At 43.1% G+C, this 23849-nt stretch overlaps 1 protein-coding gene across 3 annotated transcripts in view; it reads left to right on the plus strand.

Moving 5' to 3' along the window:
• SRPX (sushi repeat containing protein X-linked) overlaps positions 1–23360 on the plus strand; it is a 48773-nt gene extending 25413 nt beyond the window's left edge. The window contains exons 2-11 of one of the 3 annotated variants that reach the window (XM_080576281.1): positions 192–251; positions 1339–1393; positions 6881–7072; positions 7553–7729; positions 13901–14027; positions 15178–15299; positions 15950–16129; positions 16597–16730; positions 18062–18183; positions 20585–23360. In XM_080576281.1, the coding sequence (XP_080432407.1) occupies positions 219–251; positions 1339–1393; positions 6881–7072; positions 7553–7729; positions 13901–14027; positions 15178–15299; positions 15950–16129; positions 16597–16730; positions 18062–18183; positions 20585–20765 (1323 nt within the window). In that variant the 5' untranslated portion in view covers positions 192–218 and the 3' untranslated portion in view covers positions 20766–23360. The remainder of the gene's footprint in view (positions 1–191; positions 252–1338; positions 1394–6880; positions 7073–7552; positions 7730–13900; positions 14028–15177; positions 15300–15949; positions 16130–16596; positions 16731–18061; positions 18184–20584) is intronic. The other 2 variants (XM_080576283.1, XM_080576282.1) reach the window with 2 other exon arrangements.
• The last annotated feature ends 489 nt before the right edge of the window (positions 23361–23849 follow it).

Here is a 23849-nt window from a genome sequence, read left to right on the forward strand (position 1 = left end):
CAATTTGCCCCTTCCAAATTCACTATAAATTGGGTCTGCTGTGAATCTGAGCTTCGGAGAAGCCCATGCTAATGGCATTGCATAGATTATTGCATCCTAATCTTGCATGTCTTTTGGCAAAGCTTTCTTTTATTCTTAATTTATATTTCCTTTCTTGCTGTAGTTTTTCTCTCTTTATTTTTCTGTTGTAGGATCGGGATATTCACCCCTTGAAGACGATGAAGATGTGTATGCACGCAGTAGATATAAAGGTGAATGCTTCGCTTATGTGCTAATTGAGGATCAGCTGGTTGCTGAGGGCTTCCTTTTTCTTTTCATGGATTATAAAATCTTGCAGATCCAACTCCATGGGTTTTTTTGTTGTTTTGTTTTCCCATGGATTTGATATCAAGATTTACATTTTACCTTTTTTTAACAACGGAAATTAGACCAAGTCTCGATCGCTACTCATGCACAGAATAAGTAACTTTTGCACTGCTGTGGCTCTTGGTAGTTCAGGCTGCAAGATCATGAAAATCTGTGAAGAGCTTCTCTTCTTTCTTCTTCATACATCGTAACAAAACCATCAATGATAAGCTGACTAAAAACCTGGGCCTATTGATGGTAACGTATAGAAGTACATGCAAGAGAACGTGATTTTCATGATTTTTTTCCATAGAATAGTTTTCATTTCAGGTAAACTTGCTACCTGAAATGTTAAGTGAAGTGTGTTTAACAAATGAACACGTATGTTGTAAAACAAATTCTGTAGCTGGATGAAGGAGTGAATAGGCTTGCATGTTTATAAAGTGAATTCAGGTTTTCTTCCATATTCTAGAAGATTTTTCTGTTCAGCAAGATTGAGAAACTTTATGCCACTAGTTGTAAATCTTCTATTTGCTATGCCCATTTTCTTGAAAAAGTCCATCTCAATATGGCTCTCCTCTGCCAAAATCCATCAGAAGCCCAAACAATAAAGAAACTTGGTATTTGTTTTGTCACTTTAAATGCCAGCTATTGCTTTTTAGTAAACTGGTCTGTGAACATTCAAGAATTGTAATGTATTTGTTTTGATTACTTGAGAACACTGGATGTTGGTGTTGTGTTGCATGTTAGTGCTACTTCACAGAGAATTAATGGGCCCTAAAGAAGAGGTAAGTCATAAAGTAATTCAGACATTTCTGAGCAGCAGTTGTACTGTGGTTAAATTGCTGGTTTCATAAAGTTCTTACATTCCTCACAGTAAAATACTTCCATGTAAAATTTTGCCTTAAACCAGATGCATATTTCTCTAAAGCTTTGTTTGTGTAAACTAATTTTTCTTTGCCTTTTAACATGTAACCCTCTGTGGACCCTTAGAAAAAGAATCCCAGAGATCATGAAGATAAATCAATGCCAATTCATGCCAGGGCAGGCAAGTAGTTAAAATGCGGATTCTGTATAAATTCCTTTTGTACGGTGATCCAAAATGGATTATATTAATGTCAGCCAAAATGTCACTGGGGTAAGTGAAACATAATGACTCATTCACACAGATATTAAAAACTACCCCGAGCTTGGAAGCTCTACTGCCAAATGTTGAAGATCAGACAATGTGAATCTAAGAGTATAAAGCATGGAGCAGAAAAGGCTCGCTCTTCATTAGCATACTTATTTAAGTTGGTAACAGGGGGAAGGGGAGTAGAGAAGGACAAAGCGAGGAAAAATGGCCTAAGTAGCTGTGTTCAGAGCAGCTCCTTGAATGTGCAGTCCAGCATTTTGGTTATGGCCTATTGCTTGGTCAACAAAACTTCCCAGTAGCAAGTAACTAAATGAGATTGCTTAACTTGTGTTAACATACGTGAGCAGTGCTGTGTTTTTTTCTTTGCACACATGCACACTAAACAGTGCACAAGCAAGCACACGGATTTGTCCATATTAGACACGTGCAAACAAAAAAAATGGCAGTTTATGGGAGGGAACTGACCTCCTACCAAACCCTTTTGTCTCCATCTGGATGTTTTTCAGCTTGCTCAGCTTTCCAGAGAAACATTGCTGAGACTTTCTGTATCTGCAGCATTTTTACAGAGCTTTTCCCTCCCTCCCTGGTGAACCTGCTGCTCTGCTGGCTGGTGTACCCGCCAGTACAACAGGTCATTTTGCATGCTGATTACGAAGGAAAACTGAGACTGATGTTTAAACAGGGCTGAGGGGGCTGGGGAAAACGATGCTCTCAAAAATGCTTTCCTTCCTGCCACTTGGCATGGCTGTCTTGGATCGCGTTTTACGAGGAAAAGCTTCCCAAACACAGCAGTTCCTGTGTTCATCACTGCTCTAATGCCAACGGCTCCGATGGTCCTGGTTCTCCTAACATGTTTTCTCAAACACTGTAGTGAACAAACAGTAGCCCCAGCTGTAGAGGTAACATTGTGGCTTTGGCCATTTCTGCTTGCGGTCTCTTTTCCAGTGGTTTCAGATAGAGCTGAGTCTTTGAAGTGTTTTACTACTAAATGATAATGCAGCCTATTGTATCGCTAAGGAACGGTGAGAACTGTCCATTAAACAGAAAAAAAATATAAAGGACTTGTACCTAAAAACTCAAATTTCATTTGCTTGAACAGAACCCTTGTGAAGCTCCAGAAGAATGCCCAGGAAACTTGGAGCCTCTCTTACAGCCAAAGCCTCCAGGAACAGGGCTGATCTTGTCTTGAGGCAGGGAATAGATGTGTGACCTCTCCAGCCCTTATGCAGCCCTAATATTCCAGAAATACTACACGTAGCTGCTTAGCCTTTGAAAAACAGTATGTGCCTTCACTTAAAAATAAACAGGCTTTGATCTGAAACTTTGTAGTGTTGTTTGATGTGCTTTCAGGCACATAAAGCTTTTCAAGTTAGCTGGTTTTTATTCAGTGATATCAGTTGGTCCAAACCCAGATCCTTGCCTCCTTATGAACCCTGCCTCACCCATTTTCTCCTAATCGCTTTCAGTTTCAGAGTAAGCATAATAATATTTTAGATCAAACAGATGTTCCTCCTAACCTCTTCCAGTTATCTGCATCCAAAAGCATGTCTGTTTTTGTTTTTTATTTCTAACAGTATCATTTGGTCCAGTAAAAGAAGTACTACCCCTCCCTAGTAGCCTTGCCCTCTTTCTCTCTGTAGACCACCATAGGTGCCACGATACCACAGCAAGTTGTTCTTTTTTTCTTCTTCAGCATTCAGTTTGTGCATTTGTTAGCTGTTAGCCATTTTTTTTTAATATAAGTGTAGTTGTTTACTCAAGGCAAGCATGTTTGTAAAGCCACAAAAATTCTGAGAAAAACTCTGGCACGATTGCAGTACCTGGAGCAGCTGCTTTGCCTTACCGACTGGCCTCCCGATCGTATTGCACAGTGTGTTTGTCTTAGCGCCCTTCACCAAGGAAATTGGTCATGCTCATTTGCAGTTTATGTACGCAGAAAACCTTAGGCATAAATAATTAGAGCTGATTAGCCAAAAAAATGCCTAGCTAGCTCAGCCTGGCACACTGTGCATTACCCAACTTGTGCCCCTTCAGTCAGTGGCGTTCCCGTACAGACTTCAGGCTTAGGCCCTTATTCTCATTGACGTCCGGGGCATGAGAAAAGAGAGTGAGACAGAAGGGATTGAAATCTGGGAGGGAGGGTTAGTCAGCCCACTGAAGGGGTGATTATACAAAAGGTGTAGTTAGCTCAGGAGGAGGAGGAAGATTTCTGCAGCAGATGGAGGAGGCAGAGGCTGCCTCTGTGAATCCAACGGGCAAGGCCTGCCCGCAGGTCTGAGACTGCGCCCACAGCAGCGGGGTCAGCAGCTGAGGGGGCTGCAGAGATGGGCACTGCTGTTGCTCATGACTTGAGCAGTAGCTGACTGACTGTTAGTTCTTGATAGCTTGTGCTCCTCGTGGGCTCTCGCAGTTTTCATTTGGTTCACAGCAAGCACTGTGAGAGAGCCATGATGATACAACCCTTTAACAGAGTGGCCTGAATCATAGAATCACAGAGTGGTTTGGGTAGGAAGGGACCTTAAAGATCATCTAATCTCAACCCCCCGCCATGGGCAGGGACACCTCCCACCAGACCAGGCTGCCCAAAGCCCCATCCAGCCTGGCCTTGAGCACCTCCAGGGATGGGGCACCCACAGCTTCTCTGGGCAGCCTGTGCCAGTGCCTCAGTCAGTTGATAAATTTTCTTTTTTCATTTTTTCTGTTATTTATTTATTTATTTATTTTGGTAGCTATAGGGTAGAGATTAAGTTGAAGAACAGGGATCAGTTCTTCTAAAACAAACAAACCCACCCTCCACCAAACTATTTTTTCAATATTGTGAGGTAAATAGTATGTATTTGGCATTCAGTACTTTCAGGAAACAGGAGGATAGGTGGGGAAGAAAAAAAGAGTGGTTGTGGGCTGGGCCAAAAAGCTGAGCTGCACTCTGCCCCAACCTGCCGTTGGGCTCCTCTGCTGATTTCCCCCTGCCTCAGTTATGGCACATTTGGTGGCGATGCAAATAATGCCACGTATGTGTCTTTGTCAAGAGATTTCAGATGTATTGGTGAAATTCAAAAATAAGCATACCACAGTGCAGTAAGACTTCTTCAGAAACCAAATAGCCTAGAGCTCTTAGACTAGTCAAAACCCTGATAACGAGTCTCTGATCTTAGTCCTCAGGTACTCTTACTGCTTCTTTGCGACCAACACAGCAAAATGTGGGCTGTAAATCCAGTGTCTGTGGGGAAGGAGCAAATATGGCCTAGAGACATCCTACCCTGAATATAAACTGTAACAGCCTGTGTTGAGTTTTGCTTTTGTATGCAAAACTGATCCCAATCATGTAGAAAAATGTACATAACTACTACAAGAATTAAGAGTTAGAAGTAAAAATCTGCCAAAGCGTTGCTTTTTTTCCAGAAGTTATTTTTAAATGTCTCCTATGACTTAGTAAGGATGAAAGCTAAAACTCTTTGTCCAGGGCTTTGTTTTTTATTTTTATTTTATTTTTCTCTTTTCCCATCTATCTGGCAGACTTCTCTAGGACCTTGAAAGTTTTGTTACTACATCCCACATGTCACACAGTGTCACGCAGGATTTCAGGCCCTGTTGTCTCTCTCTTTTGCCTTGCAGTCCCTTCATCCCTGTAGACATGTCCTTCTCAAGTCTTGGAGCTGAGAAGGGGCAGGCTTAGTCACTGCTTGTGTAGGAAACTCCTGCTGAAAAGCTGCCCAGTGCAGAAGAAGCAGTGCTTTCTTAGTGCACGCTGTTGTCAAAGCTCAACACAGATTTTGAAGCTTTTTCTGTGAAGCAGAGATCTATCTGATACTGCACCCATCGGTATGGTGTTAAGTACTCACAAGAAGACAGTATCTACATTGTGACTACTTTAAAGTGATGACTAATTATTAAAAATTTAGTTTTATAGGCATTTGGGTTTCCCTTTCTCCCACAAATTTGGCAGAAGCATTATCCATGAAGTCCCAGCAAAATTCCAGCTTTCCTCTGACTTGGCAGATGCATCCACAGGCTGAAGGAGCTGGGCTTGTTCAGCCTGGAGAAGAGAAGGCTCTGGGGACACCTTACAGCAGCAATCCAGGAGCTATAGGGGGCCTACAGGAAAGCTGGGGAAGGACTCTTGGTCAGGGAGTGTGATAGGAGAAGGGGGAATGGCTTTAAACTGAAAGAGGGTAGATTTAGATTAGATAGTAGAAAGAAATCCTTCACAGTAAGGATGGTGAGGCCCTGGCACAGGCTGCCCAGAGAAGCTGTGAATGCCCTGTCCCTGAAGGTGTTAAAGGCCAGGCTGGATGAGGCCTTGGGCAACCTGGTCTGGTGGGAGGTGTCCCTGCCTTTAAGGTCTTTAAGGTCCCTTCCAACCCAAACCGCTCTGTGATTCCATGATCCACGTCACTGTCCTGCATCCAGGAGCAACTAGAAAGTGGTTCTCCTCCTCCAGGCCGTGGGTCTATGCTATTAGGGAAGGTGGCCCCCTACCCACCTTTGAGGTGAGGAGTACAACACATAAAGACTGGACTTGTGAGAACTGGATTTAGAGCGTGATTTAGGTTTCTGAAGCTTGGTTTCCTTTTCCTGTGTGCGTGCTGAGTGTATGCTCATAAAGGAACAGACACCCTCGGAAGGATTTGACAGGAGGAAGTGCAGGTTTTGTGCTGTCACATACATGCGTTGTGCCTGAATGCACACGTTGCACGGGGAAGCTTCAAATGACTGCCATAAACAGTTAAATTAAGGTTAGATCTTTCTCAAGACCTCCTCAGGTGGTCTTCTGGAGCAGACGGTTGCCTTCAGATTTAACCATGGCAGTGATACTGTACGCATTTGCTGGTAGAAGGCTGTTTTGTTGGTGATACAGAGAGTGTTTGAATGTTTCAGTGTGGCACTAGAGACCTGCTGAGAACTGTAAGGAAGGTGTTGTACTTGCCCACTTTTCGGTCCAGCTTTAAGCCTGGGTGCTAACTTGCAAATTAAACTTGCAAAAATTTGTTACCAAAGAGAAGTTAGATGCATCCTTTAAACACAAGAGGAGGGAAAAAAAGCTCTGTCTGTCATCACTCTGTCCACATGGTGGCACACTTATTCCATGGAAAAAAAAAAAAAACAGATTTCCCCCTCCTACCCCCCCAGTATATTGGCTATGAGCTTTAATGTTTGTAATAAAAAAGAGCTGCCAGGCTTTGAAGGCCTGACCTTCTGCTGTGTGAGCACTGTTACTTCTCCACTGTTGAGGATAGGGGGCTTTTTAAATAAGATATTTTTTCTGTTTCTTCTCTGTGACCTTGAATAAATTTATATTTGTGTCTGACCTTTTACATTTTGTGAAGTATTGTGTGTGTTGTTTTTTTTTTGTTTTTTTTTTTTTGTTTTTTTGTTTTTGTTTTTAATTCTCTGTGCTAGAAACACCATGGTGCTCTCCCATTAAGGTGAAACATGGTTATGCAAACTGCAGGACACCTCAAGGGGAATATTACAAGAACGTGCTGGGGACAAGATGCGACATTCGTTGTCAAAAAGGCTACGAACTGCACGGCCCTCAGCAGCTCATTTGTCAGTCAAGCAAACGCTGGTCCGGGAAGGTGCTGTGCAAACGTAAGTAGTGCTGGGCTCCGTGCGTGTGGGCTGCTCCCCAGACTGGGCAGCCACTGGGCTCTGCTTGTTTTGGGGCTTGGTGTAGCTGCAGCCTGCGAGTGCTAGGGTGTTCAAAGGAAACAGCCATCTGCTGATGGTCGTTTGTATTATAGACATCAACAATTTGTTTGGCTACGTAGACTGGCTTGTCACCTGAGGATGTTGCAGGAGTACATGGCATGATAAGTATCGTGAGAGGACAAAGATAATGAGTGTGGGATTTTTATGAGTGTGGGATGTTGATTTGTAGGGAGAGTTTTATGACAAGAGCCATAAAACTTCTTTAAAATGTCATCCATCATGGGTTTTGTAAGCTGACGCTATTTGTCTCGGGTGTCTTGAGTGGGCTCTTGCAGTAAAACATTTTCTGAGAAGACAGTAGCTGAGTGACACTACTCTAAAAAGTGGGATTTCCATAAATCCGTGTTTCCCGTTTTGCAGAGAAGCGCTGCCCCACCCTCTCCATGCCAACCAACGGGGGCTTCAAGTGTCTGGATGGCGCCTACTTCGGCTCGAGGTGCGAGTACTACTGCTCGCCGGGATACCAGCTGAAAGGCGACCGCATAGTGACGTGCATGGACAACAAGGTTTGGAGCGGCCGGCCAGCTTCCTGCGTGGGTGAGTAGGATGCTCCGTCTGCATCTTGAGGGCTCTCTGGACCTGCTCCTGCTTGGGTCCTGCAAATGAATTCCAAAATGTGCTTGTGTCTGGTTCCTGGGGGAAGAAAAGCAGCTGTCCTTTTTGGAAACAGGGAACAGTTTTGCAAGGGATACAGTATGCTCTCTGTCCCGTAGTACTCAGTCACAAGTGGCCATCTTTCTAGTGCACGCGCTGTCAGCTCCAGGCATTACCACTTTAATAAAGATCATAGAATCATTAGGGTTGGAAAAGCCCTCCAAGATCATCTGGTCCAACCATCCCCCTACCACCAATGTCACCCACTGAACCATGTCCCTAAGCACCACGTCCAACCTCTCCTTAAACACCGCCAGAGGTGAGGCTACTATCAGTGGTCTGTGCTTTACAACACTTACAACAACCCTCCCTGATCTCATGGGTAACTCTTTTTCTAGGTTGTAATTACCTTGCTGCTTTTCTAGCAAGGTCTCTGTGCTGCCATGCTGTCTGTCATGCTGCCTATAATTTAATGATAAAACAAATTGGAAACTAAACCCTTTTTCTGACCTCCCTTGTTGCATTCGGGTTTTGCTATCAAGGCCTCCAGCCATTCCTGGTGAATATGGGTGGATTATAGTCATCAGCGTGCTTGCAGTGAGCTAGGCTGAGTTTCAGCCAAGTTCACGCGAGTTACGCCAGCAATTTGCATTAGGTAGTCAGCAGTCTCCTTGGAACCCCGGCTGGAATAACTGTTTTTATATCCATACATCAAAACGGAGAGAAACAAATGTTGAGATTTAACTTTTCTTCTTACTAATGAGATTTCAGCAGATAGTGAGGTCCCAGCTGGTGTTCTTGTTTCTGGGAAGTCTCTGATTAAAGGGTCAGCAGCTACCCACAAAAGAAAGCAATTTATGGTCATCTGAATTGGCTACCAGTAATCTAAGCTCATGGATGGCAGGATATTTATGCTCAGGTTTTTTTGTGTATGATAATTTGGTTTTCCTCAGAGTGCCTGTGGTTCAGTCTAGGTTAGTAGATATCTTTGGAGTCTCTCCACTGTGGCTTTCCATTCGTAGAATTTTATTTAGTTTTCCTGTTACTTGCTGTTGTACAAATGTATAAATGATCCTGCTGCTTAGATCCAACCTGTTTGTGGTATCTCTTGTTTTTATTTACAAAAACGAGCTGTGTCCTTCTCAGTGGTGTGTGCAGAGGAAGAAAAACAAACCTTTTTAGGTTTGGGAGTGATAAAATGTTGTTTCTCTGTATTTCCTGGCACTTTCAGAACCTCATCTGCTTGCAGCAACAGGGTGCTTATTACAGAGGATGCTGTCTTGCAGAGTAGGGGGTAAGCAAATACGGCTTGATCAAAAAAGAGAAGCTAGGGATAGCACTTACACTTCTTTTTTGTTCCAGAAGTGCAGGTTGGTTGTTATACAGGATATGATTGCAAGTCCCAAGTAACCCAGTAAAAGTAAGACCATTATTTAAGTTCTGACAATACCACACAGAGGTATGGAGAGGACCCCTTCAAACCTTGTGTGCACACAGTTCTTGCACTTAGCAAGTTAAGCACTTAGCAAACTGTTGAAGATTATTTTTGGCCTGTTGACAGGTAGGAAGGGGACTTTTTTTCTGACCGGACATGACCGTAACAGCATAATGCGGTTTGTGATTCAACACACATCCCTTACTGTAATTCAGTAGTACAAAGACACCGTCAGTGAATTGGGCCAAAGCTTCCCATGGACCAGAAGAGAACTGGCTGAGCAAAGGCTCTTCCTTGTTTTCAACTGAGGATTAAAATTAACGTGAGGGGAGCAATGAAATGCAAAGGCAAGGGGTTTTTTATTATTTATTTATTTGTTACTCTAGACATATGAACAATTAGTTGCACTGTGCACAGCGGGGATGTTTCACATGATCACAGGCACGGGCTGGTAAAGCTCATGTCACTGGGAACAGGTAGGGAGGAGACCTGGGGACACCACAGGTATTACCATAAGTATGGATAATTACTCCAGACCCGAATTTATAATCCTCTTGAAAACACGGGGCTCTCCTCTACCCGTTCATACTCTAGTTGCACTGCTTAGCATGTTTGCCCATAAGTGCTTGGGGTTCACAGTGCAATATTGAAAACCCATGTAGGAAAGGGATCAGGCTAGTATCATTGCTGAAACAGGTATTCGTTAAAATGGGAAATATTATTTTTTCCAAGAAAATTAGGTATGTTTTAACAGTCACTTATGGAAGTCCTTATAGAATTCCTACAGTATTCTGTCCTAAAAAAGGAGCCTGTCTCCTGTCGCTCCTGTAAGGAGAAGGATGTCCTTCAAGATGCTGAAATAACTTTGACTAAAAAAGCTCAATGTATAGCCAGTTCGGTTATCAGTTAGCTAAAAATGCCAATGCTCACTTGAATATTGTATGCATAATGCACTGTAACATAGATTGAAACAGGTATTTTCCTCCAGAAGATTGAAAAATGTCACCTTTTTTCCTTCCATGAAGGTTTCATTTTCCTGCAGATTGTCTAAGAGGTGCTGTGGTAAATGGCTTGCACCGTGCTAAGTCATCCTTCTGTCACCTCCTCGGAAGATCGTATGGATAGGTAGTAAACGAACAGCTTCCAGCCACGATGCCTGAAACAAGCTCTGCACTCTGAGTCATTAATTATACAGGCTCTGATAATGGATGTTTTGAAATACAGAGCAGTGCCTTTTGGAGGGGGTGGGGAGAGCAGAACAATGTTTTTCATTCACCCTTTCATGCTTTTGAGTCTCTTAATCTCTTCATGCTTTTGACGCAGACTAATGTTTTGAATTAACTTCCAGCCATCGGTAACATCATCAGCAAGCAGTAATGACAGGGTTTTTATGTAGCAGCAGGCTGTTTACCTACCCCACACGGACTCTTAAGTAAGCATTGGCCATTCAATACCATCCCCTCTCCTTCTTTCCTGGTAAGACCTCTCCTCACCCCAAGCTCACAAGCAACTGCGAGCGAGGCAGTAAGGGCCACTCCCAGAAGTACGTAAAACAGAGTAAATCCAAAAGCTATTTAAAAACTTAGCATTTTTGCTCCTCGAAGTTCAAAAGGCTGCTTTAAAATTGAATACTCCTCCGCTGAATATTCCTCTGCTTTAATGCTGCCATTTCTGCAACACTGCTGCCAAGCATGGGACAGGGTACCAGTTGCTGCTGCTGAGGAGCCAAGAAAAGTGGTATCTGACCAGAATGTAAGAGCAGTGGCTGAACAGCTCTGAATTTTTTTTAAGAAAACTCCTTTTCCCTGCCTATGCTGTCAACTTTGCAGGCAAGATTCACCCATTGACTACACAGCTCTGCCAAACAGCTTAAATAAACGGCTCTGATGTGTCATCGGTCTTTCAGCAGTGATGCTGCAGTAACAGCGTAAGAACAGCCGTTGGGGGCCGGAGCACCTTGCAGTGTCCTGGCTCCAGCTCTGGCCAGGAATTACGTGCTAAGTGAGAGTCTGCAACAAGCCACTGCTTCCAGGATCTTTTTTCCCCTCCTCTAAACCCCCCCCCAGCAGTCAGCAATCTTACCTCCGCTGGGGTTTGTTTTGGAATCAGCTTAATTTTCTAACCTCCAGGTGGGCACCTCACTCATGTCTCACGTTTGCACTGAAGATTTGGGGGGTTGTGTTTCGGTTTTGTCACCTGTGCGTTTGCCTGCGTGTTCTGTGGTCACCACCTCTGCATTTAATTGATTTCTTTTTTCTGCCCTGTCTTCCCTCTGCCAAGCTGTGGCCAAGGTGCTCACGCTGCAGGAGGACGTGCGAAAAAGGACCTGAGAGCTGGAGCTGCTTGGCGTAACAATCCCAGAGGCCCCTTGAGATAAAGAGCCTCTTCGGTAGACAGCTGCGTTCCCGTGGTCCATTTCAAAGTGGAATTATTCTTTCTGGTGGGGTTCGTTCAGTGCCTGTTGAATGCTAAGGGACATCGGAAATGACCGAAGAAAATATCTTTTCCAGGATTTTTTACGTCCAGCTAACAAGGCTGCCTGGGCCCTGGCTGCTTGGTGGTTTGGTTCCTGCAGGAGCTGTATTTCTTGTCTTGGTGATGTGGAAGTCCAAGCTGGGTTGTACCAGCCAGTCTTCTCCGTGCTAAATAATGCAATGAGCTTTCTAATGAATTAAGTGCTTAAAGCGCTGGGTCCGTAAATACCGCTCAGACTTTTGTTCCATCCTCACATTTATTTAATTCATCCTGTCAATACCGGGGTGCTGAGCTGTAGCACAGCAAACTGACCAGGCAAGAAGCAGACGTGGTGAGATCTGGCTGGTTTTCACCCTAGTTCATCTGTGCCATGGGTTACTGAGAGCAGCGCAGTTTTGCAGAGGAGGGCAGAGCTCTCGGCTACGGTGTGAGCAGGTCTCCACACATAACAGGAATGTATTCTAAAAATAAGGGAGTGAAAAAGAAACATGAGGAAAGGAGACAAAGTGCTCCCTGCAGCTGGAGTGGAAGCTTGGAAATCCTGCTGACTCATCCTACAGCAGGATCTGTGTGTGCCCTCACCGAGTGCATAAGTTAAAAGAAGCGTAAAGAAAAAAATAAGTGTGTTATGTATCTTTAGTAAAGCGTGTTAGTGTAAAGTACAGGAAACTTCAAAAGCTGTTCAGAGGACTCTCTTTATTTTTGCTGTACTCTGTGTAGTGTGAACCTACTCTTGCTAGCTCCAATTTCTAGTAGGATCTAGAAAGAAATGAGCAGTTATCATACCAGTACTATAGGGAGATATACATTTCATTGTTTATTAAAAAGAAAAAAAGAAAAAAACACAGTTTTTCTTTCTGTAAGGTAGTTTGTAATATTCCCCATGTTTTCTGAATAACGTTGGTATGACACTTACTTGCCAGTGCCTCCCCCCCCCCCCCCCCCCCCCCCCCCGTAAAATTAAGACGGGAGTTCTTCCTATAGGACTGTCTCACAAAGATGCTGTCTTTGGGGTTGGAGGAATACTCTCACAGAAAAAATAGGGAGAAGCCAATTTTTTGGGGTCCTGAGTTCCTGGAACACCATAGCAGGGTTGCACTTGCCCTCATTATACTGGTAGGAAACACTGTGTTGCTTTAGAATATGAGGGTCTATAAAATCATCTTATATATTTGATGCTTTATAAAGACCTAAACCTTTTCTCGTTTAATTTCCTTTTTTGAAAGACAGCCAGTTTGTAATTTGCGTCTGCCATGCAAATGAAAAACCAAGGCCTGCCACCCTTTAAATATCAGCAGCATTTTAGGGATTGTCTTCTATTTGCAGGTGAAAAGCAATCCCGTGTCACTGCTTATTTGCAAAGCCTGGTGTGTGACTCCATGGATTTAGACTTCATTTTGGGCATAACCCAAGAGATGGTAAAAAGAAACAAAAAAGAGACTAAGTTGTTTAAAGCAGATGTTTCAGTGCATGTGATGGTGTTTGGACTTGGTTCACCTGTGAATTTCTCCTCTGCTAGCTGTATTGACAAGGAAAGACAAGTAGCTGTGCATCACCTTTATCCTGCACATCAGCATCTCTTATCATCACCACTGGTCTCTTTCTGCTGAATGACAGTCGCAGCATTCTGGTAGCACTTAATCAAACTTTCACTCGAGCTCTACATTTTGCTTTGTATTACCTTTAAGGCATTATTACAAGAATTACTTGAGAAAATCACATGCAGCAGCAATTCTCAGCAAAATAATGATGATTTTATCAATCTTCTGCTGCTTCTCTTTTGCCATTGCTGCAGGAAAAAATAACCAACAAGTTCATGGCAATGTGCAAAGTTAACGTGCAGAGACAGGTTTATGTTCGGCGCTTTACAGACATAGGTAATCCCAACAAACACTGCACAGATGTACGACAGGCAGAGCAGGTAAACAGAAGGTCCGTGCTCCGTGGGTACAATCTCAGGCATCCTTCCTTAGAGTTCAAAGCTAAAGGCACGTAATTTTTTGGCAATATGTTTTAAATGGTGACTATATAAGGAAAGTTATGAGAGGTACTTCGGCTCCGCCTGCCTTGGTTGGATCAGCCCCGGTGTTGAGGAGGCCACCCGAACGCGGCCCCGGGTTACACCAACGGCAGGGAGCTGTGAAGAACGTGAGTTGCTAGAACAGACGCGCAGGTGCCCATTTCTCTGAGGTTTATTTCAACAGATACAGAGCCTCCGAGAATCCAGTGCCCGAGCGTGAAGGAGAAAACCGCAGAGCCCAACAAGCTGACGGCCAGAGTCTTCTGGGACACCCCGGAGGGAAGGGACACCGCCGATGGGATTTTGACGGAGTAGGTGGAAATCTCTGATGTCTGTATTTTCTCTTTTTTTATTCCTAGGATCCTTGGTTAGTAATTCAGCTCATGAGGGTGGCCAGGACTCTTTCCTCTTCACTCATTAAAGATGCTTATTTATAGCTGTCGTGTATCAATGACCTGTAAAGAATTGCTTTAACTGAAAAAGAAAAAAACTGACAGCTTGGAGGTGAATCCCCCAGGACCTGGCATGTAGAATGGTAGCAGATTGGTGTGGTTATGTCAGAGCTGATGGATTAAATAACAGTAGCATTTTGATTGCACCTGCGAAATTTTCCAGAGCTTCTTTATGGGTCTCTTCTCATAGTCGACAAGTTCTTTTACACAAAACAATGAAAAGAGAATACTGCATTGGAGGTAGGGAAAGACAATTTTGACTGTCTTTAAAAAAAATATTGTGTCACAATATTTGTGATCATTTTTAAGCTTCTTCCTGAAGCAGTGCTGGCTGTCAGAAGTCTCTAACTGCTGTTAAAGAGTTCTTCGGTTACCTTTAAAGTAATGCTTCTCATTTGAAACTTAGGTAGCTATAAATATTTCATTTAAACTTAACAGTTTCTTCAGAAATCCTGTTCATCTTTATGGTTTCGCAGTTCTACTTCCCAGAAGAGCAAAGGTGCATATGCGATGGTGCCACTGTCTCTGATTTGCCCACCTATATCATACAGGATTTATATCCATCTATCTAGCTAGCTTATTGTAAGGGTAGCAGTATAGTGTGTGTATATATATATATATATATATATGCTTCTTTCAGGAGGCAAGTTAAATCTTTTAAAAGTATATTACTGGACTGGTTAAGCTTAACCAAAATTTCTTGGGCGTGACATGATGGTTGGCTATGCTATGAATTGTCTTTTAGGAAACACGCACTCCTGGACTGCTCTGCTCCCTTCTTGTCAGCAGGACAGGGCCCTTTTGTTAAGAACAGGACCTGCATATCTGACTGCCCTGGTCTCTGCTTTGCAGTTTCTTCCTGTGCTTGCTCTCAGTCTTCAGTCATGTAGCACAGCCAGACAAGCTCAGCATGCACCAGACTTCACTCTTTTTAGGCTTCTACAGCTTTGGCAGTAGGACAATACTGGTGAATTTATGAATGTTTGTCCCATTTTATCTCCTGTTTTAGTGTTATTTTGAAAGGCCTGCCACCAGGGTCACATTTTCCAGAAGGCGACCACAAAATCCAATATACTGTATATGACAGAGCTGAAAACAAAGGCACTTGCAAATTTCTCGTTAAAGTCAGAGGTAAGACTGATGTTTTACACTATAAATACAGGCACTGATTTGCATCTAGCTTCGGAGGCAGTTTTAGAAACATCCTCAGCTCTATATTTGTCTGCATAAATATGTGTATATAAAGTTTATGTTGACTCTGTAACTGAGTGCACCATCCTGCTCCTGCTGGCTCCCTGGGGACCCAGGCTTGTAGCAGAGTGGGCACCAGGCGCTCTGCAAGTTGGGGAAGGGCTCTGCTGATCAGTCCTGCTCCACAACATTGAGCCCGTGGGCTGCTGAAAAAAATAACTGAGGGAGTTTTTTCAGCAATGCCTCACATCTGTCAAGAAGGTTTTCTCTTTCACCAGGTGTTGCAATCTGGAGTCAAATCCATGGAGAAGGGATCTCTTTGTGCACCGTGACCTTTGGTCACCCTATACCACAGTCACATGTACACACACACACGCACATCTGCGTCATTTTAATTTACATATGAGTTAAGAAGGGGGTTGGTTTTTTTGTTTGTTTGCTTGTTTGTTTTTTGGTTTTACATCCTTTAACAATAGAGGTAGCAAAGAGAAAAACATCTTCCATCCTGGTATTCCATTGGCCGTGCTACCCGAGTAGCGAGCGGATTCATGCCTTGTCTTTCATTTTTTTCACCTCTTTCTTGCCTAAAGTCAGGCGCTGTGTGAAATTAAACGTCCCGGATAATGGCTACATCAAGTGTTCAGGTGATGGAAATAACTACGGTGCTACGTGCGAGTTCTCCTGCATTGGTGGCTACGAGCTGCAAGGAAGCCCGGCTAGAGTGTGCCAGTACAATCTGGGGTGGTCGGGAGTGGAGCCAACCTGTGCACGTAAGTGAGTATTTCAGCATTTACCGGAAGGGCTACCGGAGCACTGGTTCTCACGGAAGAGAGAATTTGGGAAGGGGACCTGGGGTGGAATACAGCTACAAACTCTAATGCCCTAGAGACAAGAAACTCGGCATCTTTGTCTTCCTGCCAATTTGCATTTACACCTGGAACATCGGCTACCTTTGGCTGTTCTGTCCTAGGAGATAACGATGGTGCCTTAAAACTGGCAGTGTGTTTCTGCCCGGACCTTTGTACAAAACTTTACATGCTGGAGTCGATCCACCTTGTAAGCCAGAGTACAGCTTAAGATAAAATCGTTGGCTTCTATGAGGCCAGTCTTTCACCTGTATCCTCTTTATATTATTCTCTTGTTGCTGTGCTTCTGGTACCTAACAGTTGTTTGTCCTTTTAGAACTAGATCTCTTTTCAGTTATGCTCTATAACTTCTGTTTTAAATTTAATTCTAGCCATGAATATTAATGTGAATGTGAGGACTGCAGCTGCGCTTCTGGATCAATTTTATGAGAAGCGGAGGCTGCTAATTATTTCAACTCCTACTGCAGCCAACTTCTTCTACAGGATGCAGTTGGGAATGCTGCAGGTAAAGCACAGTTCAGGGTGGGTTGCAGGGGGTTGTAGCAACCAATTTTACTCTTTAAAGACACAGGAGAACAAGCTCTACTGTTGATGTAAATCTGTAAACTTCAGATGCTGCACTGCAGCCAGCAGAGGATCTAGCTGAAGTGGTGGTGGTTCTGGATTAATCCTTTTAATGTTTGTTTTACTTTAAACATCTCCCCGGTTTCTAATTTGGCTCTTTTCTGGATTGTACTGCCTCTGACTGACCAGTTACTCAATCCCAGGCAGTTCTGGCCCTCTTCCACCCTCCCAAGATTAATTTAATATTAAACTTGTGCTCTAATAAGCACTCCCTAACTCAGTTCCTAGAGGAGTTAGGAAAAAAAAAAAAAAAAACATCCAGCACTTCAGTGGCTACACTTCATGCAAACCAGGCTTACAGGCTTTGTAACTACAATATGAAGAATGTGAAGAAACAGAGAGAAATAAAATAGAAATAACTTGTGTATCAGCAGACAAAGGACCAGAGGCTCAGCATAGAAATCACCCGGAGTGGAGATACCACTGTGGTATTTTGTTCCAAAAAAGGAAAAAAAAAAAAAAAAGAACACCTGGTAATGGTCCTTATGTTATTTTTTTTTCTCTTGTTGGGTTCTTGCTAGACTAAGAGGTGTACCTCAAAAATGTATCTGTGTCCTGGGGAAGCAGCCAGTCCTGTGTTCTTTCATAGTGGCAAATGCTTGCACATTGTTTCTTTTCCCACAAGTGGAACAACATCCAGAAAGAATAGTCATTGTGATATGAACGTGATAATGTTTTTAACTGCTGGCTTTGGTCACAGGTGTGTTAGAAACAAAATGAAAAGCTTTTCTTTTCCCACAGTAGATTACTTGGGCAAGAAAATTCAATATATTGATTGAAATGAGGTAGTTTCAAATACTATTTTAATGGCTGTATTACTTTTCCCACTGCTTGGTCAAGCAAGTTGGCATGAAAAAAAATGACTTTCTGCAGTTGCCTTCCGTTTCACGTACTTTGCTTTGATTTCCAAACGAGATTACTGGCACAAAGCTTAATACACTGATACGTTGGCATCTTTTCATGTCATTACAACACAAGTATACATTTCTCCTAGGTGGTCCCTGTGTGGTGGTGTTCTCAGAGTAGCTAAGAATCCATCATTTAACTGCCCTTGGAGTTGTGAGGCTGTAGTTCTTTGCAGCGGGAATGAGAGACCCTTCAAAGCACGCTCATTTCAGTTTAAACCGTCTCACTAACACAAGATCAGACCAGTTACGAACAACAACCCAATGTTCTCTCTAACATCTCTCTCTCTTCTTCTAACCCTTGCAGCCAGCACAGTGTGGCCTAGACCTCCGACATGTTACCGTTGTTGAGTTGGTTGGTGTCTTCCCCGCACAGATAGGAAGAATAGGGGTAAAGCTGCTGCCCCCATCACTTGCACTGCAACTCAGGTAAAGTGAGGTTTGGCTACTGTTGTGTGTGCACTGTAGCATATACAATGTATTGCTTTTGATTTCCTGCATCTTATTATCTAAATAGGTGTATTATACTGTAGTGTACTTAGCTCAACATGGGAAGGTAGCTAGATGTTCATGAGTAAGTTTCAGCATTAGTTCCCTCTCTATTAACTGTGAAATAGCTGCTGAAAATTCATAGGCATTTGGGATTTATGAAATTAAGAGCATAGGCTTCAGCGTGTTTCGTATTTAAAGGGGCTGACTCTTTCAAGTGCTGTGCCTCCCTTGCTTCTTTGCTCAAACCAAATGGCACTGAATTTAGGTGAGCCCTCTGTGCATCCCCTTATGTCTTTATGGGTCTAAGTCACTGAAAACACTTCGTGTTTGTATTTGTGCTGGAGCTGGCCTGCTGCAGTCCTGCCGGCCTGCAATCACTTTGCAAGAACAGCCTCGGAGCAGCTGCCAGCGCAGCCCCAAACGTCACCACCGGCTCATCGTGGCTGCGGCCAGGCCAGAGGAGAAGCAGTGGTTGTTTTTTGAAGTCCCCCATGTAGATATGATATGGGCAGTATTTCAAAGGGCAAATGAGCTCAGCCTCCCCAGCCTGACCGACATTCAACAGTTTTACTGAGGTCTAAACTGTTTTGACTTAGTTTTGGACAAGCAGGGGGTTGGTTTTTACTTGAAAGGGAAACTTCAAGTGCCAGCACTGCCTAGGGTTAGGAGGACTACAAGAGCCAAAAGCAAAGGCCTGTTTGGCAGGGAAAGAAGTTGTTACTTGGGAAAGAAGTCCAGGAGCATTTTAGGCAGCATCTTCTGTGATATGCCTAAGAAAATGGTGTAAATTTTTATTTGGAACAATAAAAATGTGTTCTTCTCTCAGGCTCCTGACAAGTCTGAGAGTTTTTTCGGATCGAAAAAATAAATAAAAGCATTTGTTCCCTATAAAAAGAAAGGGAACACAAAGAGGTGCTTTTTAGTTAAAAAAAAAAAAGAAAGAAAGAAAAAAAAAAGTGCATTTACTAAAGTTGAAGTGGTTTTCTTGTGGCTTTGTAGAAAATAAGCTCTGGTAATAACCCTGTTCCCTGAGTCCTCCTGCTGCCTGCCACCCCACTCCCCACCCCCAGCCTTCAATTTCAGAAATTGGGCTGCTATAAAACCTGCCCTGCACTCAGTGGAAGTTAGCTTTCCATTTGATTTTTTTTCCTAGACTCTGTTGCTACCACGGTATGAGTTAGTATTCCAGTTCTAGAAGGCACTTAAATCAAAATGAAACACTCCCTGAAACATCTTGAATAGAGATGCTGTCCAGAGTTAGTACTCTGTCAACTAACCAGTCACAGGTACCCTAGTTAAAACTTCAGCAAACTCGGAGGGGTTGGCATTTGGAGTTGTAGAGGGTAAACATTTTCATTAAGAAACCACATTCCTCCTCTGCCTTATCTCACTTATCACCATAAATTAGCTCCGACATTGTTTTAGTTTGAAATCAACAGCCAAGCTCTCTCACCATAACAAAACAACAACTAGAGTACTTGAACCCATTGGAAGGCAGAAGAAGGTCAATTTTTATGCTTCAAACATTTCTGAAATCCAGCTCCCAAGAGACCCTCCTCTTCACGCCAGCTTTCCTGTCCTGACCCCATGCCATCACAGATGCCTGAATTTATTTTCCCCACACCAGTGATGTTGACTGTATGCATGTCTGAGGATCTTATAATTCATAACTCCTCCAAGGATGAGATTAAATGAGCATCAAGGATAAACTTTTCTTACTGTTGCACCTCCAGAGGAGCTTGAATGACCCATTTCACCACTCCAAAGGAAAGGACTCTGCCCTGATTAGTGGTGGCTTTTTTTTTCTGCTAAATTGGAGTTGCCACCAGGTAGGTAGTTACTATTAGGAAGCAATGAGAACTGACTCCAGTAATTTTGCTCTGCTTTTTTTGCTCTGTTTTTTGTTTTGTTTTGTTTGTTTTATACTGCCTGGCAGCAAAGAAAATAGAATAGCCTACCTGTAAATCTTGAGCTCCATCACATTTTTTCTTTAGGCAGTGCATATAGTATTGTACTCTGTCTTTTTTCTTCTCTTCTGAGAGCAATAGGTAGGGCATGTGCCATACTGCCAAACCAGACGTCTGAGAAGAAAACAGCGCCGAGTGCAGTTACTCTGACCCTCCCTTACCGCAGAGGTACAGCCTTGCAGCACAGGCAGACCCCTGCTCACTGCCTGACTCCATTCTTACAGCTGAGACAAAGCAGACCCTGTGTAGCGCCCTCTGACCATCCCCAGAGTCCTCTGCCTGGAGCCAGCAGCCTGGCTCTGCCATTTATCGCTGTCTGAAGTGCCTAGGCACGTGATGGGCTTTCACAAAATGACTTCCTTATTTTGCAGGCTGCTGCTGAGGATCCCCCATTATAATTTCAACATCGTGGTGATGGACAAGCACGGAATGGACAAGGAACGCTATCCTTTCCCAGCAACGCCAGCCGAGCTCTTTGCACTTATTGACAATTTTCCCTTGAGAAAAGAAGAGATGAAACTGCAAGCAGAAATTGGCCAGTCGTGCCCCTAATTGAGAATTGCAGGGCTTGCATTTGCCAGTGATTTTTTTTTTCTCCACATAATTCTCCCCTTGGTGCTACACAAAGCATGGCTTTTGTAATCACTGATGTACAGATTTTTTGTGTGTATTGTTAGGTCTGTCCAGCTGTGTAGCTGCTCTGCATAGACATATGCATGATGCTTTTTTGTACTTTCAGCCATCTTTAGAGAAACGTGTACGTAGGATTACCAACCAATGGAATTTCTTGTACAGACAGCAAAGACCTGAGGCACGTCTCTAGGAGTTTATTTTGGATTTTTCATTCAGTGTAAAATTGGGGTTTCTTTCTTACTGTTTATAAGTCTTTTTAATAAAATATTGTTTTGCAAAGAAATAATTGTCTAACCCTCAGAGATAAAGTTGACTGATTTACTCAAAAGTTGAATCAAACTACCCCTCTGTAAACCATTTAAATCAGAGGCTAATGTTTCTGTCTGTAGTGTACAGCAACCCAGCAGTGTCTTTCAGACCCGTTATAATACAGTCAATCACAGACACCACGTGTAAGCCAAAGGCAACACGAGTACCTATTTTCAGCAGTGGCAAAGAAAATAGGTGACGGCAGGAGTATGGAAATCATTGCCAGAAGGAATTCAGTAACAGAAGAGTGAACAACACAGAAAATGGGTGGTAAATTACTAGAGGCCTTATACTGCGATACTTGATAGAAGATCTGCTCCTACCTGGTATGTGTCTGCTTCTGGTGTTACGTGTCCAGTGACTTGGAGTAACAGATTTCTTTCCCTTTTCATCTTGGAGACAGATCGGGCTCTTGATTTGATGGCAGGGGAACATCCCCTACAGGGAAGCTTCATCAAGGATTTGTCATTTCCAGATCTGTGGAAAGATTTTTTTTTTTTGCAACGCATCATTTACAATTTAACAAAAAAAAAAAGTTCACTGCTTAGCAAAAAGTGTTAAGAGGCAATCAAAACAGGAAATAGTTCTCTAGTGTTTTATTATAATCCACAATCTTGACAATCCATTGCAAAGAATATACATCATGCATGAAGAATACAAACCCAAAGGAATGAAAATTGTAAGTTAAAGCTTTGGACGCTTGCTTACAGGATCAGGTGCATAATTTCACATCACTGAAGAGCATTTCAGTGGCTGTGCTGTTCATACTGTTCAGAGCAAAGCCTTTTTTTTCAGCCAAATGCTTGTTTGTCTTTGACTGTTCAATTTTACACTCCTGTGTCAGCAGGGGACCAGTTTATCAGCATCCTTAAAGCATTCCTTAACAAGGAATACAATCTTTCTTACACACTCTCTGAAATTAGGATTTAAAAAAAAAAAAATGTTGCTCCTGCAAACAAATTAATGAGGGAGTGAATGTGTAGATAGGGAATTCAGTCCTGACACTAGCTAAGAAAAGTTCATTTGTAGACTGAAGTGCAAGGGTATCGAGGCAGAGGGCTCTTCTGCGCAGAACGGTCTGCCTCTGAGCTCGTTAGGAGACTTACCAAACACCCGAGAGTAGGCATGAAAGCCTGATGCAGCCAAGGCGACTGCCTGCAGAGCTGATGCCAAAGGCAAAGAAAATCCAGATACACCCTGACCTCTGCAGGTGGTGCCAGGTCTGTGAGCATGACCAACTGGAGGACAAGGAAGCCGTCCTTTGCATGAACTTTCCCAGCACTTCCAAGATGCAAGGACAGGTTTGATGACAAAAATCACAGAAATAAAGAGCATTTCTGTTCCAGACCTGGCCAAACCAAAAAGACATCCTCGATCAACTACAACGGAGTAAAGAAGGTAAGCGCCAGTATGCCGATGGATACAGCAGTACCCCACAAGTTTCCTTTCTTCTGCTGCCTGCATAACACTGGAGGTTATGGAAACCAGACAGCACACCAAATCACTTTGTGCCTTAAAAGTAGAGCAGCCAGCCTGAAGACACAGCTATATACATACTGCTATGGCCACAGTGCACTGGCTCAGATGCTTTGGCATGCATGCACCCATAACAAGAGAGGACAGGTGGTTTCCCCCCAACTCTCCTCAGTCAAAAAGCACATCAACTAATCCCCAATGATTTTTTCAAATAAATCTGGAGGTCTGATGGGTCTGATTTTTCTGTTGTATTCATGCAGTTCCAACCTGCTGCTGCTCCATTTTGATTTGGGTGCAGAATCAACGCATCCAGTTATCTGTAATGCCTGGCGGAACAGGAGTGGGGCTTTACAATCGCTACAACCAGGAAAGTGATTGCAATCACTAGGCTGTTAGAGGAAATCGAATTAAGTGGATGGAAGTGCATAAGTGATTGGATTACTGGTTAGAGTTCTACACAGAACATCTGTTGAAATCTTGTGTTTATGTTCTTGATTACGAATATCAGCTTCTTGGCATTTTCTGTTGTACATTTTTGTGGGGAGGAATGGAACAGTGAAAAACATCATGTGCCATCTCTGTTTTGGAGTCAAATCATCCTGCAAGTATGGTATGCAGGAACGTGGCAGATTTGCCTTTCAGGAAAGGACTGTTTGAACAAGAGACTTGGTATTATTGGCTTTAGCCCAGCTTTTGTATATCTAAATAAATCCCAAATATTCAAATATATTCGAGTAGTTCATCCTGTAGACTTCTGGTCCCACAAAAATAATGTTGTGTAAACAAGGTGCAGTACCTACACTAGTGCTTTTTTTTTCTCTTTTTTTAATGTTTAACAAAAAATTTACCTCCCTCAAAATCACGCAGGTTTGAGTTTTTGTTGTACTTCCAACATGGCTCTTGCCACAGCTGTTAATCTTACCACTGCTGTCAAAATGCAAATCCTGTTTAAAGCACAAATTGGGTTGGGAGGATTAAAGGCTGTTTCCAAGAAGCCGGACCTGCAGCGATTCTTGTCCTTTCCTCTCCCCCTCCAGGCTATTCACTGCACAAGTGACAGATCACAGTGTGCAGATAGCGCCACAGGCTCGAGGTTTTTGCATCAATGTGGAGATACTTTTCAGTTGTGAATGTGTTCTCAACAACCCAAGGAGCTCAGTCATTTTAGAACTGAACAGAATTTCTGTCGTGTAAAATCTTTTGCAACAAACGCTGTGA

The sequence above is a fragment of the Anser brachyrhynchus genome (genome assembly GCF_964034855.1).
Source record: "Anser brachyrhynchus genome assembly, chromosome: 1".
In the NCBI taxonomy this organism is placed as follows: domain Eukaryota; kingdom Metazoa; phylum Chordata; class Aves; order Anseriformes; family Anatidae; genus Anser; species Anser brachyrhynchus.